The 19,440-nt window shown below is 35.8% G+C and overlaps 1 protein-coding gene across 3 annotated transcripts; it reads right to left on the bottom strand.

Annotated features, from left to right (window-relative positions):
* Positions 1-1,406: 1,406 nt before the first annotated feature.
* Positions 1,407-18,886, bottom strand: LOC133311876 (histone acetyltransferase HAC1-like). Of its 3 annotated transcripts, XM_061513003.1 has the most exons (18): positions 18,619-18,886; positions 17,823-18,103; positions 15,906-16,020; positions 15,402-15,699; positions 14,837-15,319; positions 14,449-14,595; positions 12,794-14,346; positions 11,739-12,035; positions 11,318-11,596; positions 6,251-6,379; positions 5,961-6,161; positions 5,663-5,805; positions 5,225-5,537; positions 4,879-5,018; positions 3,634-3,712; positions 2,982-3,374; positions 2,184-2,401; positions 1,407-2,099 (listed from the first exon to the last, which is right to left on the bottom strand). In XM_061513003.1, exons 2-18 carry the CDS (start codon positions 18,014-18,016, stop codon positions 1,985-1,987), a joined length of 5,097 nt encoding a protein of 1,698 aa, XP_061368987.1. In that variant the 5' UTR covers positions 18,017-18,103; positions 18,619-18,886; the 3' UTR covers positions 1,407-1,984. The 3 variants fall into 3 exon arrangements, with proteins under 3 accessions (XP_061368987.1, XP_061368985.1, XP_061368986.1); XM_061513001.1 differs by having other exon boundaries at positions 12,794-14,595; XM_061513002.1 differs by having other exon boundaries at positions 12,794-14,595; positions 14,837-15,268.
* Between the last annotated feature and the right edge of the window lie 554 nt (positions 18,887-19,440).

The raw sequence follows: 19,440 nt of genomic DNA, 5'->3' as shown, positions 1-19,440 counted from the left end.
CTTTGAGTTTTGTCCTAGACAATTTAGATTATCTACCACAACAGCCGACCGAGACCACCCCAGCTCCGGCACCATGTGCCCGCATCATCTTCCATCTTGCTAGTTATAGCTACAACTAATTTTTTTACAGGTTGCGACATAAAATTTTGACATTCCAGCTTCAGCTTCAGCTCTAGATCCTGCTTCATATCCATATGCAGACTTGCCTGTATGTTGAGTCTTCACGCGTAGAGGGCATACGCAAATTGTCATATCATCAGGTGTGTCATCAGCAGTGGCCTCCTCCGTCGTAAATTTTATCTTTTGTATTTCTTATTATGTCATGGACTGTATTATAGTTATGGACCTTTTATATTTTTTCATCACTTTCTTTTATGTTATGGACTGTCTAATATTTCTTACTTTTTTTTTCATATTTGGTTATTAAATCGACGGTTTTATTAATCTCTTTTTACATAAGATAGGTATATTATGTTGTAGAGAGAAACTATATGGGTCTCACCATTACAAAAAAAAAAAAAAGTGAAGTGCGAAAATCGAAGTGAGAGATAAAAGAAGACTAATATTTCCCTTAAATCAATTAGCATTAGTAATTTAACATAGAAACCAATAAATTAATACATTAATTATAACAACCCTGATTTATAAAAGGTCTAATTGCATTGGATTAATCATTTAATCATGCATAAAATGAGTAATTAAGTGAAAGACTTAATTAAATTAAAGTAAATAATAATTAATCACATTATAAATAAAATAAGTGGACTCATTACAATTTAAAGAACTGAGTTTTCATTACAATAAGTTTTTTGAAGTTTTCAAATAAATAAAAAAAAGAACTGAGATTTTTTATGCATTGCGGTTTAGAAACCAATCATAAAATTTGGCTTGATTTTTCAATCTGAAGCGAATATCTCCAGCTTTCATCGTGTAGGCTTTCCTCAAGACCCATCTTAATGATTCATCCATCTTTGAAACAAAAGAAAAGAAGAAAATAAATGAAATATAAAGATAATATTAATGAAGGAAAACATTGAATGTATACATCAAAAAATAATGGGAAAAATATATATCATTTTAAAATATGTAAAGTTGTGTCATTTTAAGTGAGAGAAAGAGATAGATAAAAGAAGAAATAGTGGACAAAAAAATATAAAGATGTAAGTCTCACCTCTTTGTGAGAGTGAAATGACACAAGTTATATCATTTAAAAGGACAAATACTTTTTCCAAAAATAATTTTCATTAACACTGCCAAAATATGTCCAAATCACTTTAAAAATAAGAGTCTCTAAACATACACGAGTCATAAAATCTTGCATTTGAGCAAAAAACAAATTTGCAAAATTAAGTTCGTAAACTCTAATCAAAACATGTGCTAACAAGTGGGCTCTCTTGGGAAATATAAAATTGAATTTTCTCATAAAAGAGACAGATGCTACTACGAATTTCCTTAACAACTAAGATTCTAATTATTTCTTTCATCTTTGAATAAAAAAATAACTACAAAAAGAGTCAATCTTTGAAGGCGGAAAGGAGGACAAAATACGACTTGATAGTAACCTCTAACCTCCATCCCACACTTGTAAGACATTTCAGAAGAATAGGACTATAGTACAATTGCCACACAGAATGACCATTAGGCATGATAGGAGAAGCTGACAAAATCAAAGAATCACCAAGTCGACCCGCATACACAGACACACGACCCTTATGCCCAGCTGGACCTTGTTAGTCCTTTGTATAAGGCATCACTAACAGGCTGAACTCTAAGATCCTCATGGGGACAATCATGTCGAGCAAATAGACAAGCGAATATCTAAGAATGTAATAGATTATGCCTTCCAATCACATAAACCATCCCCGAACAGCAGGTCAGAGCATGGTTCCCAGCAGTGTCTAACTGGAGCAAGGGCGAAGCTAGTGTATACCTCTGTCAGGAGGACTTTTTTTCAGAACATCCCATATTTACATGTATAAAATGCTCATACAGCATTGTTGGCAACTTCTGCAGCTCTCTGCCTCATCATTTCCATCACAGCAGCTCTTCTACGTGAATCAGACTGTTGCTGCAACCTCCTTAAATGTTCTTTTAAATCTCTGATTTAACCCAAAAAGAAAATGTTATACATACATAATCTATAAACAGTAACTTGAGTAAATGGGCATGCCTGACCCACAAACCTGCAACGGGGTACATGGCACTTGGATTCTTTGCAAGCACGGGCATGAAGTTGAAGCAAATACCACATTTTCTTGCAAAGAACACAACCTCCGGAAGCACGTGTTTTGCACTGTATCCCATGACGGAAAAGCCCCTTCACCTTGCGACAATTTGGATATTGGCAATGCCAAGAACGACATTGGGATGCATGCACAAGAAGATCAAGCATTTTTCGTAACTGTAAATTACGAAATCCACTTATATCAGATCTTATATAGAAAGTTGCAATATCACCAATAAGCATGGTGAAAAAATGAGATAGCTAGTCAAAATCATGTCATAACTATAAAGAATTTAATAATAATTGAAGTATCGTCACATGTAATAATACAATGAACCCCGCACCTGCCCTCCCCCAATTTTTTTTTAGTTTTTATTTTTTATCAGTCCAATGGTAATTGTCATAAAAAATTCAACAAAGTTAACATTGACTGCCGACTACCTAGGGGATACAGCTTTTTTTGTTGCTGCTGTTGTCATTGATAATCATCAAATATATGAACCTCAACAACATACATGTTCTGCATATATATGAAATTCAAGAAAAATTCCTAATTCTTATGCTCAAATTCACATTATATAATTTTATATGTTTTACATGTTAGAAAATATAAATGGAAGCAACTCTTTTTCATGCTCAAATTTCAAAACATATGAATCAATTACTGCTTTAATTGACATGCAATATAACCGAGTGAGATACAGGCAGAGTAATTGAAATGGACATGTACAGGAACAAATAAAATTTTATACAATACCTGTAGTACTCGAAGTTGCCTTGCTTCTTTGCTCTGAGCATCGCGATCTGCTATTGAAGGATGATTTGTCAACTTATGAGGATGACTAGTACCTCCATCCTTTTGGTAACAGGCATTGCATACATCATACTCGGGGCAAACTTCACAACGCCAACCTTGACCAGTTTCTATGTCAAGACGGCACATATTACATATTGTAACAAATGCAGGTGCAGTTGGATTATGAAGATGATAGAGAACCATCATTGAGGAATGCTTGGCCCGTCTTAGCGTATCATATTGATAATGATTTCCCTGGCAGAGACTCAGAAATGCCTGTCTAGTGTCAAAGAATTCACTCTCAAGAATCTCGTCTTTGTCCTTTGTATCATCAGGTACATCAGTAATTTCAACCTGCAAGAAGATACACGTTACTAAAAAAATTCCAAATCCATTTTTTTCTAATTGGCTGCTACCACAAGAATATATCAGGTCAAATTTTGAACTCCATAATTTATCTAACACCTTAGTTCCTCAAAAGTAGAAATTATGCAGATACCAAGGTGATTGACTGCCAAGGGCTAACCAATATCCAAACAACAATACATAAGAAATGAACTAGTTCATAATCAATCACTTTACATGTCAATAATAAATATGACTGCTTACTCACAGGATAAAGGGTGTGTTTCTCCCTCTGATTAATAGGATGTTGTTCTCTCTCTTCACGCTTTAGTTCTGCTTCATAACACCTAAGAGAACATAAATATAATGTTATCAATATACTAAATATCTTTAAATATAGGAGAAAAGGTAAAACAGAGTGTGTTTGTGTGACAAGCAAAGTTGCTTGGTTGAGTTTGGAATTGGTTCAGTTGACTGGCAATATAAGAAAAGGAGAAAGATCATAAAAAGAAAGTCAACAATGAATACCAAATGTAACATTGAGAGGTATTATGCCAATAAATCTCTCCTTTATCGAGACAATATCCCCAACAGTTTCAATATTTTCCAAGTTAGTAGTAGTACTAAAACAATGAGATACAAATTACAGAAGCTCTCTTCAAATATGATATACAAAGTATGAGGATCAATTTATTATAGGTGGATAGAGACAAGTCACCATTTACCCTTAGAATTCCACAACCTTGGCTACAAAACAACGGACTTTACAAAAGTGAAAGAAAATGTATAAACTCAAAATACTGGAAGGATACAGAAAAAAGACACCAGATGTAGTAGAGAAATTATTAAATAAATGACAAGCAAATCAGGAGCAAAGAAAAATAAAATTCTACTAGGACTTTTAATACCTATGCTTTTTCTTTTTCTTTTAATATAATTATATAAGATTGTTATATATGTAATATAAAACCATTCATGCGTCTTTACCTAGCAACTTAAGCTTTTAGGAAGTTGGTTCATGACATGGTATTAGAGCCTTATGACTAAGTGGTCTAAAGTTCGATTTCTGCCGCCCACATTCTTCTAATAAAAATTTCGGCACAAATGTCTAGGCTTCAATCCCAAGGGGCTCTTGGCATGAGGGTGCATGTAAGAGATGTAATATAAAACCATTCTTCACTAACAACTTAAGCTTTTAAGAAAGTTGGTTCATGACAAAGATAATTTCTACCATAGGCTATAATTAAAGCAATAGTGTGATAATATATTAAGGATTTCTCAAATTCCCATCATTAAATCAAAATTAATGTTGATCAACATTAATGTCAGCCTTGGAGTGGACATAGAAAACTACACAGCAATTCAAGACTCCTTTCTCTCTTTTGTTGGAGAAGACACAATTTAGATAAAGTGAGATTTTTTTTAATAAAAAGATAAAAGTGTGATAATATATTTTTAACACATTTTAATTGACAGGTTTCATGACAATACAAGAAGATTGAAGAATCCTTACTTGTCACAAATCTGAAAATTCTTGCACTGGTTGCAAACCCAACGGTTGCCAGACACCATTAGAATACAACAATGAGTGCATGCATGCTGCAAATGAACCATGATAAAATCTTCCTTCATTGGGGAAATGGTTTCACCGAGCTGGAGAAAGATCAAGAGACTTGTAATAAGAAAACTATTATTTCCACACAAGAAAACCCTATTAAATGCAATTAATCAAGAAGTCATTACTGTTTGAAGATCTAGTTATATAACACCCAAAAAAAATTAATGCATGATTGGCAAGGTACTTCATTTACCCAAACGAACAATAACATTATCTAATGAAGATCTAAAATGTAAACTACCTTGTGCATTAGGAGCAGATCTTTTGAGGCGTTTCCAGAAAGATCTGACTGACCAGAGGCTTTCAAAGCCCTTTTTGTTATAGCCTTTTTAGTTGTTCCTTTCTTATTTTGTTTTCTTCCATCTTCCTCTTGGCGAAGCTGATAAATCAAATCCTCTGCAGCCCCAGGCCAGTAGTCACCATCAAAATATGGGAGCCTTGCAGCTGTAACCTTAGCCCTGCATTCACCAGTAGATACAAAGAAATGGTCGTATAAGTTGGTGAGATCGGCCACAATATTTTCCTTGGTAGCTTTTCTTAACATGGACAGGTACCTGAAGAAAAATGTTTACAACAAAAACTAGAGTTAGAGATGAATAAACCTTGCATTTTGTACATGTGAAACAATGAGGCAACTTTGTCTCTCTCTTTTTGTTTATCCTGAGACTTTTAGACTTACCATTCCCTAAGCTTATCAGATTTTGGAGTTTTCTGAATTTCTGGATGACAATATAAAATATAATCTTCACCCTTTAATGGAGGACATGCCCATATATAGCAGCTTGTAAAACCGCGTTTCTTGCAATACTCAAGGTATCCAATCTAAAAAGAAACAAATTATAATGAAAATTACTCAAATATTTTATAGAATAGAAATTACATGAAGAAAATAAGTCGGAATTTGAATGTCTCCAAGAAAGGGTTCCAAAAGGACATATAATAGACATTACACGAGCAAGAAATTAGCAAAAGTTTACCAGAATTTCATGGTAAACAAATGTCCGAAGAGCCTCTCCAGACACTGTTTTAACCTCAGGCCTAAAATACTTGACAGAGTCCAGATATGAAAGATAAACCCGACGTTGATTAGGAAATTGGCATTCACATCCAAATTCTTGAACATACATGCCAAAGAGGCATACTTCCACACCTTCAATCTTCTGAAACAACAAAATTACCTGGAATGGAAATCCAAGGTTATCAAAATTCATGATGAATAATAATTATTCAATTACTATCGGAACTATTAAAGCAGCCTTCCCATTACCTTTGATTTATATGGGAATTCTGTTGGGTAATTTTCTTCCTGAAAAATCTCCAAAAAGCGCTGTTTAACTTCTAACTTCTTGTCAACAGATGACACAACTCTTATAACAAGCGCTTCAGCTCCAGGCACCTGGTAACATTAATTAAAAATGTTTATATATAGCCAGCATAAACAAAATGCCACCACAATGGAATTAACATTAACATCAACATTAATGTTACCAAGATAAACACACACACACACACACAAAGAGCAAGTATATATTAACATTAACATCAACATTACCTTTATCCCAAACAGAAACAAGAATTTGTAAAAGGGTAAATTTGAACGATGAAATTATAAATTGAATCAAATAAACTTCTTCTAAAGCATACCACTGATATAAGAAACATCATGATTACAATAATTACCAAGTATCCATTACTTAGTCACAATTTAACTAGCCTGTCAAAAAAAAAAAATCAATGCTACACAAGCTACATGCAACAGCGCAAGGAAAAAGAGGCAATAAGTGACATCACTACATCAATATCAACATCAATTGGGGTCACCGATGAACCCAAATAGAAAGTATTGAAAAGAAGTTTTTGTATATTGATATTGAATAAATTACATGAGTGAGTATTTATACAAGAAAGAATCGCTAAGAATGACTAAGCGATGACTAATCAATCCTATCACAATCCTAATCACAATCAATTCTAATCAATCACAATTAATCCTAATCAATCATAATCAATCCTAATCAATCATAATCAATCCTAATTAATAGGAAATAAAAACGGAAACATGTTTGAATTCTAATTTTCTACACTCCCCCTCAAGTTGGGAGGTAAATATTGATCATTCCCAACTTGCCAATCAAGTCTTCGAATGCTGGACGGTGTAGGCCCTTGGTAAGGACATCTGCCGTTTGCTCTTTGGTTGGAACATATATCAAATGCACACTTCCATCATCTAATTTTTCTTTGATGAAGTGACGATCAACTTCCACGTGCTTTGTTCGATCATGATGCACAGGATTTTGAGCAATGCTAACAGCTGCCTTGTTGTCACAATATAGTTTTATTGGTAGGGAATATGAAATCTTCAACTCTTGAAGAAGTCTTCTCAACCAGATTCCTTCACAAACTCCATGAGCTAAAGCTCGAAATTCTGCTTCAGCACTACTTCTTGCAACCACTGTTTGCTTTTTGCTTCTCCAAGTAACAAGATTTCCCCACACATAGGTGCAATAGCCTGAGGTAGATCTTCTGTCTACTGATGAGCCTGCCCAATCTGCATCAGTGTAGATTTCAATTGTCCTTTTATACCCCTTTTTAAAGAATAATCCTCTTCCTGGAGTATTCTTGAGGTATCTAAGCACCCTATAGACTGCACTAAGATGCTTCTCCTTGGGTGAGTGCATGAATTGACTAATCATACTCACCGCAAAGGCAATGTCAGGACGCGTATGAGATAAGTAGATTAGTTTACCAACCAATCGCTGATATTGTTCTTTATCCACCTCATTCCCATCTTCAATACCTAACTTGGTATTAGGTTCCACAGGTGTCTCAGCAGGTTTACACCCTAACATTCCTGTTTCCAACAAAAGATCTAGAACATATTTCTTTTGTGTTAGAGTGATGCCTGTTTTTCTCCTAGCAACTTCCATACCAAGGAAATATTTGAGAGTGCCAAGGTCTTTGAGTTCAAATTGAGCTGCTAGAAATTTCTTCAAGGTGTTCAATTCCTCAATATCATCACCTGTAAGAATTATATCATCTACATATACAATAAGAATAGCAATTTTACCATCCTTAGAGTGTTTGTGGAAGAGAGTATGATCAGTCTGTGCTTGAATGAAGCCTCTTCTTTTGACTGCTTGTGTGAATTTGTCGAACCATTCTCTGGGAGACTGTTTCAATCCATATAGAGACTTTTTTAGTTTACACACTGATTCATTTCCCCTTTCAAAACCAGGTGGAGGATCCATATAGACTTCTTCATGTAAGTCACCATTTAGGAATGCATTCTTCACATCTAACTGTTGCAGAGGCCAATCTAGATTGGCAGCAAGAGATAAGAGAACTCGGATGGTATTGACTTTAGCAACCGGAGCAAAAGTCTCATGATAATCTATCCCATGAGTCTGAGTGAAACCCTTTGCAACCAATCTTGCCTTGTATCTGTTGATGCTATTATCTGCATTGAATTTTATTGTAAACACCCATTTGCATCCTACTGCCTTTTTTCCTTTGGGTAGGGTCACTATCTCCCAAGTTCCATTTCTTTCTAAAGCATTCATTTCTTCAAAGACAGCATCCCTCCATTTTTTATCATTGAGAGCCTCATGTATATTTCTCGGTATCTTTGTACTATCCAACATAGTATTGAAAGCACGAAACCCTGGGGACAACTTTCCATATGAAATATGATTAGAAATAGGATGAGTAGTACAAGATCGAGTACCTTTTCTGAGAGCAATGGGCAAGTGTAGATCATTTTCACCATGACACTCAAGTATTGGGGTGCTGGAACTAGAACATGGTTCAGAATCCTGGCAGTGTAGAGGCTCTGGGTTATTCACACTTTGAGGAGGCTTTCGCCTGCTATAAACTTGTCCCCATTTTGAAGAGGCTCCTGATGGTGAGGATTCTGTAGCTCCCCCTGTTTCCAAAAGTAGAGGTAATACTGTGGCATTAATAGGTTCCCATGACTGATCTTCATCTACTCCTATAGACTCCCCCTGAAGAGAAGTCGAGGGGAAGAAAGGGTCATTCTCAGAAAAAGTGACATCCATAGAGACAAAGACCTTACGAAGAGAGGGTGAATAACACTTATAGCCACGTTGAGTAGGAGAATAACCAATAAAGACACACTGGAGAGACTTAGGATCAAGCTTAGACCGTTGATGGGAGGGAATATGGACAAATACAACACAACCAAATAACTTGAGAGGTAAGGAGGAGACACCTCGGAAGGAAGGGAAGATACGAACAAGACTAGAAAGAGGAGACTTAAATTTCAGAATGCGAGATGGCATTCGATTTATCAGATACGAGGCAGTGAGAACTGCCTCTCCCCAAAGATATTTAGGAACACTCGTGGTAAACATAAGAGCCCGAGCAACTTCAAGGAGATGTCGGTTTTTTCTTTCCGCAACTCCGTTTTGTTGGGGTGTGTTAGGACACGAGCTTTGGTGAAGGATGCCATGTTGGGAAAGATATTCTCCAAGAATAGAGTTAAAATACTCTTTGCCATTATCTGTACGAAGAATTTGTATAGCAACTTGGAATTGGGTTTGAACCATGGCATGAAATTTTTTAAACACGGATGCAGCATCGGACTTATCCTTTAGAAGATACACCCAACAAACTCGAGAATGGTCATCAATGAAGGTAATGAACCATCGAGTACCTGAAATATTTTTAACACGGGCTGGACCCCATATGTCGCTATGAATTAAGGAAAATGGGGAAGAGTCATGGTGAACTTTAGAAGGATAATGAGCACGAGTATGCTTGGCAAGTTGACAAATATCACAAGAAAACAAACTTGGACTTTTATTAATAAATAAGTTTGGCAACAACTTCTGAAGATAAATAAAATTTGGATGGCCTAGCCTACGATGCCACAGCATAACATCATTACATGAATCAAAAGGAAACATAGAGTTTTTTTCTACGAAAACAGCTTCATGAGTCACATCCTCCTCAAAGTAGTAAAGTCCACCATCCTCTCTAGCACTGCCAATCATCCTCTCCGAGTCCTGTTCCTGAAAAACACAACCATGTGGAGAGAATTTAGCAAAGCAATGCAACTCAGAGGTGAGCTTGCTAATGGAAATGAGATTACAAGTCAGAGAAGGAACATAAAGAACTGATGTCAAAGTAATCAGCTCAGAAAGTTTAATGGTTCCGTGTCCCGCAATCTGGGAAAAACTGCCATCGGCGATCTTGACCCGAGAAGGTTCAGAATATGGAGTGTATGAACAAAACAAGCCAAGATTACCTGTCATATGATCAGAGGCTCCAGAATCAAGGATCCAATGATTTTGACTATCAACATGGAAAGTTGTACCTTGCTGGACCACATGACTAGTGGCCTTAGGAGGTTGCTCGTGGTAATAAAAAGAGTGTTTTGAGGAAGCCATGAATAAAAAGAGAAGGGTTGACCGTTGATGAAAAATCAAGTTTTGTAAACTTTTGATCTGACCTCTGGAACAGGAAGGGGAGAAACCGGCGAGAAGGTCTGTGCAAGTCGCGACGGAAAAAAAACGTCTGGAAGGCGGCGCGTGGTGGCGCGTGCAGCGGCTGACGGCGATGGGTCCAGCGGCGGTCGACTCGTCGGATCCTTCTGAGTCGAATGGTCACCTCACTTTTTTGATCGGAGGTCAGTAAACTAGGTTTCTGTGTTGGACAGATTCAAGGCGGTGTTTAGGAGGTGTTTGACGGTGATGGAAGTGTTTGGATGGTTATTTCAGATTTGAATTAGGGTAGGAACGAACCCGCTCTGATACCATATTGAAAAGAAGTTTTTGTATATTGATATTGAATAAATTACATGAGTGAGTATTTATACAAGAAAGAATCGCTAAGAATGACTAAGCGATGACTAATCAATCCTATCACAATCCTAATCACAATCAATTCTAATCAATCACAATTAATCCTAATCAATCATAATCAATCCTAATCAATCATAATCAATCCTAATTAATAGGAAATAAAAACGGAAACATGTTTGAATTCTAATTTTCTACAGAAAGCAAGAAAAGTTTGAGGGAAAAGAAAAATAAATGAGAGAAAATTCGGAATGTATTTTGATTCTAGGGATTCTTCATAAAGCATCAGATCTTTAGGTTCTAACTAATAGATGATAACCTAAGCATCATTTCCAACCACGAACAAAGAAAAGCTTTGAATGGTTTTATTCCATGTCAAGTATCAACTTTCCTAAAAGCTTAAGCCATTATGTGGAAGAAGCTCGTAAAAGGTTTTATATGTAACAATAACAATCTCTACGTAGACAATATAAATTTAAAAAGCTATAGCAAGTACCAACAAGGAGATGAATTACCTCATCATAACTTTTCCCTTGAAGCCTGGCCCTCTCTAGTCTTTCTTGCTTTAGTCGCCTAAATAATCGTTGCTCTATGTGGTCACTGAGAATTGTTCTCGGTAAATCCTTGGCTCCAAGAACAGCATTTTGGGGTAAGGGATTGCGCTCACCTCTTTCCACTTCTTGGATATAGCAGTTAGGGCAAGTGTATTCAGCTTGTCCACCATCATTTCTTCGACCATTAAATAAGGCACATATTTGATGTTGCCAAGCTTCACATTTATCACATTGAACCCACTGCATGCAACAATAGATGGTTCAACATCAACATCAACAACACCTTTATCCCAAACTAGTCGGGGTTGAAGACAACAATAGATGGTCATTAAAACAAATAAACTGTCAATCAAATGAATAAAATAAGACATATGGTACGTACCCATTCCTCTGTTTCCTCATCATTTTTCTTCTTTTCCATCCTTGACTTAGGAAAGGGAGTCCCTTCAACAACAATGGTGTCTCCACGAGGCTCATTATAGCATGGAATACAAAAATAATGCCGGGTATCCCCAGTACCCATGGTATAATACATATTATTTCGTTTAATGCGAACACCACACGTTGTGCAATAAATAGGTGGTGGTTCAAAGGTAAGCTTCTCCACAGCACACAATTGACAGGAGTTCTCACTCATTGAATGCTCCATTGCTTGATTCTTCTCTGCTTTTGATTTGCTCTATCACAATAAAATAGATGCATCATGGTAAAATGAGGATATTAGAGACAATTAGACAAATATAAGGCATGAGATACAGCAACTGAACCTAACATAGTATTGTTAAATAATGGGATGATAAGGCTTTTCAAAGTGTACGCCACCAAAAGGACTCGATAAATTCCTTGAACATTTAGAAGAAAAATAGAATGGTTGAATTTATTGTTTTGGTTTGTTGCATAAAACATATTCACCTCATAAATATTATGAGAAACTAAGATGAAAACAAAATTGAGTGCAATATGTAAATTAATCCTCTAGAAGAAGCATAAGAAATTATATTTCATAAACTGGACAATCTGAGGAGAAAAGATTCAAATGCTGAAACAAATAATAAGCATATTATATGCACAAAACATCAAAGATCAGTAGATCACAACAACATAGATATTTACAAGTGTGTTATAATGTTAATTAGGAGCCCAAGTTTTGCATATGCATGATAAGCATAGTTCAGCACTGTCCAGCTGATACATTTGGTGTGGACTTGTTGGGGTGTTTAGTGAATATTGGGCATGCCCTCAAAGCTTGGAGCAATTTTTTTTTAACTAGGTTCAGGGCCTTTTGTAAGAGAAAAGCAGGGCATGCTGAATAAAGTTCCAGTGTTCCATAGTTTTTAAACTACATTGAAACTGGTTCATACTACCACTAAATTAATGGATTTAAAGTAACTTTCTCCTATGAAAAAAATTGCACAAGAATAAAAAACAAAACCTTACTTGGCCAACCCATTGCCTGAGGCCAGTTATATGTTCCCTGACTTGCTCGGGAGTAAACAGTTCAGTCAATGAGACCCCTTTTATTTTTGGTTTACCAGATTTGGTTCCAGCTGCATTTTCAGACGGCTGGATCACATTTTCTTGCTTAACTTGTCCAGTTTCTTTCTCTGTTTTAATATTTTCTGGCCTAGCTATATTCTCAGGCTCATCATAGGTGACAGGCTCACCAGCAGGCCCTTTATCATCTGCAATATCCTCATCCATTTTCATCTCCTCAAGATTTTCATGTCCTGAATGCACCTGAACTTCTACCTTAACTTCTGTAAACTCAGATTTAGTTGACATAGACACGTCACCACATGGATAAGCTTGGCACTGAGTATCCTTGGAATCTCGAGATTCACAATTTGGAGGAATAGATGAAGTAGAATTGTCATATTTGGGATTAATGGAATGGTTGTGCTGCTCAATTTTCATACGTTTTAGCGACGGGTGCAGGTCTTCCGAAGTTTCAACCATAAGGGGAGACTTTGAGATCAATCCAGGCGATGGGCCTACTACATTGTAGGATTTACAGGATCCATTTAAAGCAATTGGCAAACTTGATTCACAATCTTGCCGAATCTGGGGCTTACGTTGAAATGTGCGTCGATACTTTCTTACAAGAACACAAACAGGACAACATGGATCCTTGCATTTTATGAAATGATGAAGCAATTCCCTGGTATGACGACACCGAGGATATGGACAATGACGTAGGGTGCATTTATCTATGTGATTACATAACTTTTGTGCAATAGAACAATGGCGTTCCGGGCATTGCCCTTCTGGGGAAGAACACCGTCGAGCATGAAGTAAAAATAAAAGCCACCTCTGTTGATTCCTGTGTGTCTTCTTGATAGTTCTGCCTGAGTCTAGTTGCTCAGCTGAGCCTCTAGAAGCAACAGCTTGTCCAATAATAGATCCATCAGATCTTAAATTATTGCATTGAGCTTCGTCTTGCCCTGCTATTCTTTGATAAAAATCCATGTGGAGATGCTGCTCATGTGACATATTCCCAGAACTGTGGTTTCCATCTTGTGATTGAGGCCATTGATTTAGAAGTATGGATTTGGATTGTGACCCAACTGGAAGACAGCTAAAATTATTTTGAGACTCTGAAACCAATTGCTGTGGGTGCAAAATTTGTTGTGAAATTTGAGGTGTCGATGAGGATAAATCATGCTGACCAGAGGAAAAAGACAGATTTTGAGCAACCCTAGAACAATCTTCAGAAGAGTTCTGCTGTAACTGGTTCTGCATCTCAGATACATGGAACTGTTCAGAACCATAAGAATTGAGAACGTCTTTATGTTGTTCACCTCCAGGGTCAGACTTCTCTCGATTGTCTAGATTGGAAGAGAGCTGAGGCTGAGAGAAGACATCACTATTGACCAAATGCTGAGGTTGCTGGCTTTGCAGCTTCGGTTGAAATTGCTGTTGAGCATACTGCTCTGACTGTTGACATTGTTGGGGTCTTTGCTGATATTGCTGTTGAGTATGCACAAGTCCATCTCTTGAAGTCAATGAAGACTGAAAATTCAACTTTTCCAAAGGATTAATTGCTTGAGACTTTTGATGCGCAGTCTGATGCATACCGTGAGAATTGGAGTGACCACTTATCAGTGAGCTGGTTTTGGGCATTGATGAAAATTTTACTGAATTCATGTTCTGAGGGTTCATCATAGACCCAGAGGATGTCGCAGATGCATAAAAGGTTCCAGAAGCAAAAGTGTCAACATTACCCAATCCATATCCATCACCTGACAATGAGATTGTTAATTTGTTACCCTTTCTGTGAGATTCAAATTGGTACAGAGAAAAATATATCTTAATGTTCCCAAGAGTCCAATTGGGAAAAGTGTGCACATAGACATGCACCCACCCCACAAACAACAATATAGACAAAAAGATTATACCACTACAATGAGGGGCAGGGTAGGAGGTAAATCTCTCAGATTTAGTACTACATAAAATTAAATAAAAAGACGTAAGAGAGATTACCCTGCACTACTGGTTGCTGATTTTGATCAAAGTGCTGCAGTAAGTGTTTAGGGGAATTAGTGTACGTTGAGGCATAGTCATCAGTGCTCAGTTCATTTGCAAGTTGCATGTTATTTCCAATCAAGCCAAGCCCGTTATCTATAGAACCATTTGGACAAACAAATGATTTTTGCAGTAAACTAGATCTCGTTCCACTGCCCATTTGGCTGCCAACATTGTGCAACACACTATTGTTGTGGCCACTGACATGCAGCTTCTGCTGTGACTGCGACTGCAACTGTGATGCCATTGTAGAATCAACACCAGTAAATACACTGCTATGAGTTGAAGGATCTACATTTATAAATGAATGATTATTGCTGACACTAAACCCGGGAGTGGGAATCATCTGGCCTGCAATTCTTTGCACCCCCACTGATGACATGTTTCCTCCTGAAACAACGGAAAAATTGGTAGAAGACTGCTGGTAACCATTAGACAAACCTGCAATAAGGAGACCCAATAATGCAGGAGAAGAAAAGCAAAATGAAAGGACTGTGTAAAGAAATTTAACAACTAAAATTACCATCGGATCTATTCAAGGAATTGCCAAGCATGCCACCTGCTGGTAGCATGCTTACACTATTGACAGATGTAGATGTGATGCTATTACACCCACTGGCAGCAATCATTGAGGCATCCACAGAAGATGCTATCATCATGGTTGAATTTGTGACATGCGAAATACCAGGGGTTGGTATCATTGTACCAATTGGAGAAGAGCTAACAAGCTGTGGATATTGTTGGTTGTGATTGTTCACAGATGACCGTCTAAGGATATTAGTCAAACGACTCTCCAGTGTATCCAAATTCATATAGTCCTCCTAAAAGACAAATCCAGAACATCATAAACACTTAAAATAGTAACTGTAGACAAAATGCATACAAACTATAAAGCCAAAGAACAGTCCAAATATTGCGAAATTAACCCAGGAAAGAGCTTAAAGGTCCCAAGTTGTTACTTTTAGAATAAAAAATCTCAAGAATTTAAATAAAGGAAAAAGAAAATTAGCTAGAGGCTCAGAAAAACCTTAGAGAGAGCAGCTTTTAACATTCCCTCCTCCAGGCGTTTTGCAAGATCCTTAGCCTTCCTTTTATATACTTCTGTAACTGGGTGCGGGTACCGCTGCAATAGTAAATTACATCTGGAAGGGAAAGAGTAACATGTTTAATGTTGTTAAGTAAAATTGACAAGATAAGCACAAGATTGTCATAGTCTAATATTCTGTGCATATTATACAATTTTTCAAGTGAAAAAAAAAAAAAAAAAAAAAAAAAAAGAATGGAACCTACACTACGAGGGCCCTTGTCAATAACTTTGATAGAGTGAGCTAGCTAATACAAAGTCAACCCATAAAATTATGAAACTGAATAAAAATAAATAAATTGTCATATATTAGCCTATAAATTCAACTAAGCCTTACATCTGAGCCACAAGGCATTACCTTGGACATAAAAGAAATATATCAGAATAATTAAGTTTCCAAAAATATTATTTTACTTCCCTTTTATTTTTCAAGGGACGTGTTGAAATCATTGGAATTTAGGCATGGAGAAAAAGGGAGAAGATTGAATAATATTATATATTAATGTGATAAGAAGTGATTACAAAAGACAAAGCACTAATCCCTATTCACACTAAATAGGGGACTCCTAAAATAAGAAAACAAATCATGAAATATAAGGAAATAATGAAACTCATCCTACAGGACACTCTAAACTATATTATGACATAATCTTAATATTATACACTATCTCCTAGATATTATAACATTGTTTTTTCTTTCTAGCCTAATTTAATCCCACAATTACAACATCCCATAATCACATCCTAATTTACAGCTCAATGCCACATGGTATCAGAGCTGCCCTTATGAATATCATATGATTACTCTATTACAATTTACGAACACTTTTAACATTAAGAAGCAAGTAATAACAGAGATTTCTTCAATATCATTTTTCATTGTGAGGTTACTAAAATTGAAACATAAAACTAAAATTTAAATCAACCATGTGAAGCGCACAACTAAATACTGGTTACTTATCACTAAGAGTATCAACATCCCTATAAAAACGAATGATACCAACAAATCTTCAAAATAATGAATAGTAAATTAGAATGAAATGTGTTATTGATGTAATGCAAAATTGTCCACGTCTATTTCTGTATTTGTAATGTTTTATTGTATTCTAGTTAGTATAATTTAAAAAATTTCATTTTATCTTTCCTATTTATTTTATGAATTTATTTGAATTTTAAGGTCTATTACAAAAGAATTTGGAAATATCATAAAGACATAAAATGTAAAAGGATTTTATCCAAACCAAAAGCCTTACTCAAAATCCAAAATTTGTGAGGACAATCAATATCCTTATCAAAAAATAAAGAGCTAGAGACTTGGAAGGACTAAAAGACCAAAATAAACAAGAAATAAGAAATAAAATTTCTAGACTTAATTTATAAATAAGAAAATGGGAGTTGCTGTCCACTAGAGAAGGGGAGCCATCAACAGAATATTGCCATAGAAGGGAGCTTATTATTACAGGAAGAAGATAGCTAGCCAACCCCCAAGGGTAATCGTTGATTGAGAATCAAAGAGAAAAAGCATCTTGAAGAAATACGGCAATGTACTTCATCTGATTTGTTCTTTCACTTTGTTCGGATAAATTATATTTTTCTTTCTATCTATGAATTCTAAATGTGCTCTATGAGATAATAGATTTTTTTTTTCTTCAATGAATATGATGTAACTTTTCTATTTTTTTATGATTAATAATTTCATTCTTTATTAACGTGAATTAATAGTTTCTTGATTCATTGTGTATCAAGCATAAACAATACAGAAAGTATCCCTGATCATATTCAATGCAGTCAGTTACCCCTGATTGATTGTGTATCACGCATAAACAATACAGAAAATATATATATAAAAAAAAACCTTACATCTTCTCTTGCATAAACGAACGTTCTCTAAGAAATTCAGGGTCCATATTAATCGTTGAGCATGGAAAAACACCTAAATTTGGCATAGGAGGGAGAGCATTTCTATTCAGCTGAATCTGGTCAGGCAACTGAGACACAGCTTGACTAGGTACGTGTCCTGATATTTGCCCCGGAATGTGTGCCTGTAGTTTCATCTTCTTTATTCTTCACATCTTCTTTATCAACCAAATATTGCATTTCTGAAAAAATTTCCAGGATTCCACCATCAACTAGCAGTTCAGCTGCACAAGAACCCTGTTATTAGAGTAAAAGCCAAAAAACAGAATGACTTATGTAAATCTTGAGGGAAAAAATAAATCACAGAACAATCCAAGAATGCTTGCAGCAAACTATTCCCGCTAAACTCAATGTCAAAATCCATTTTAAGGTATATCAAAAGTCAACAATTCCTTTAGTGGCATGAACCTAAAGTACAAAGAAGAAACTTATATGATCAGAAGTTACAAAATATGGAAGCAAGTTAGAAAAGATATTGAATGCACGCGACCATTATAAAATTTGCTGAATTTCTATCAAAACAAAAGGGGCAGATGAAATTCCGCCAATAAAATCCCCCTCTGCTCGTGAAAGGTAATTGAAAGAAAAAAAAAATTAGATTTTACAAATTTAATTAACAATAATAATTACAGTATGCAGCCCTCGGTAGATAGTAAATCAAATCAAACAAAAACAGTCATGGAACATAGAAACCCTAACACGGTTAGCAACCTAAAACGGTTAGCAATAGAATACAGACCCGACAGAAGTTCGGAATTGTTAAAAGAAATCGGAAAGGAGCCACAACTATCCGACCATGCCGACGATTCTTTTGCCGTAGACAGAGGTCGGTTACACCGTTCCCAATAAGGCACGTGCGAATTTTGCGACGAACGAACTATAACAGAAAAGTAAGGAAAAGGAGAAGAAAGAATAACAAAGACGGAATCAAAATAAAAATTAGTCAAGTGCAAGCGTAGAATTATTTCGGGTTTCGGAAGTTGGCCTCAATCGGAATTAATTACCGTACACTCCTTCCCCCTGTCCAGGGATCTTTTCCTTTCTCTATTGGTCTAATTTTGTTTTGGTATTGGTTTGAACCAGTATATTATCCGTGCGATGCACGAAAAAAAATTAAATTTTTGTTGTTCGTTATGGTTGGTTAATCGTACGGTAAATTTTATACTTCCAAAAAAATTGTGTTGCTATCTTATTTTATATCTCAGGTGAAAAAAATTACAACATTGACACAGAATTTTACAAATATCAACTATAAACAAAAATATGCTATCAGATTTAGAAATTTAATTATAAAAAAAAATAATAAAATTTTAATTTAACTATAAAAATGTATCAGTGGGAAAATTTGTATTTAAAATTTTACAAATTTGTATTTACAAAAATTAAAATCAGATTTAGGAATTTAATCATAAAAGAAGAAGAATGAAATTTTAATTTAATTATAAAAATGTCTTGGTGGGCCGGCCCTTCGGGCCGAGCCCAGTTTGCCACCTCTAATTATTTGCATGTAATAGGTTTTTATATTTATCCACAAAAAAAGACTCTAGTTACGTCTAGATTT

Source organism: Gastrolobium bilobum, unplaced genomic scaffold (genome assembly GCF_033153095.1).
Source record: "Gastrolobium bilobum isolate Gb01-03AN ecotype WA unplaced genomic scaffold, APGP_CSIRO_Gbil_v1 utg30542, whole genome shotgun sequence".
Lineage (NCBI taxonomy): Eukaryota > Viridiplantae > Streptophyta > Magnoliopsida > Fabales > Fabaceae > Gastrolobium > Gastrolobium bilobum.
Note: the sequence above shows the minus strand (reverse complement) of the source record. Positions and strands in the feature narration are given on the sequence as shown.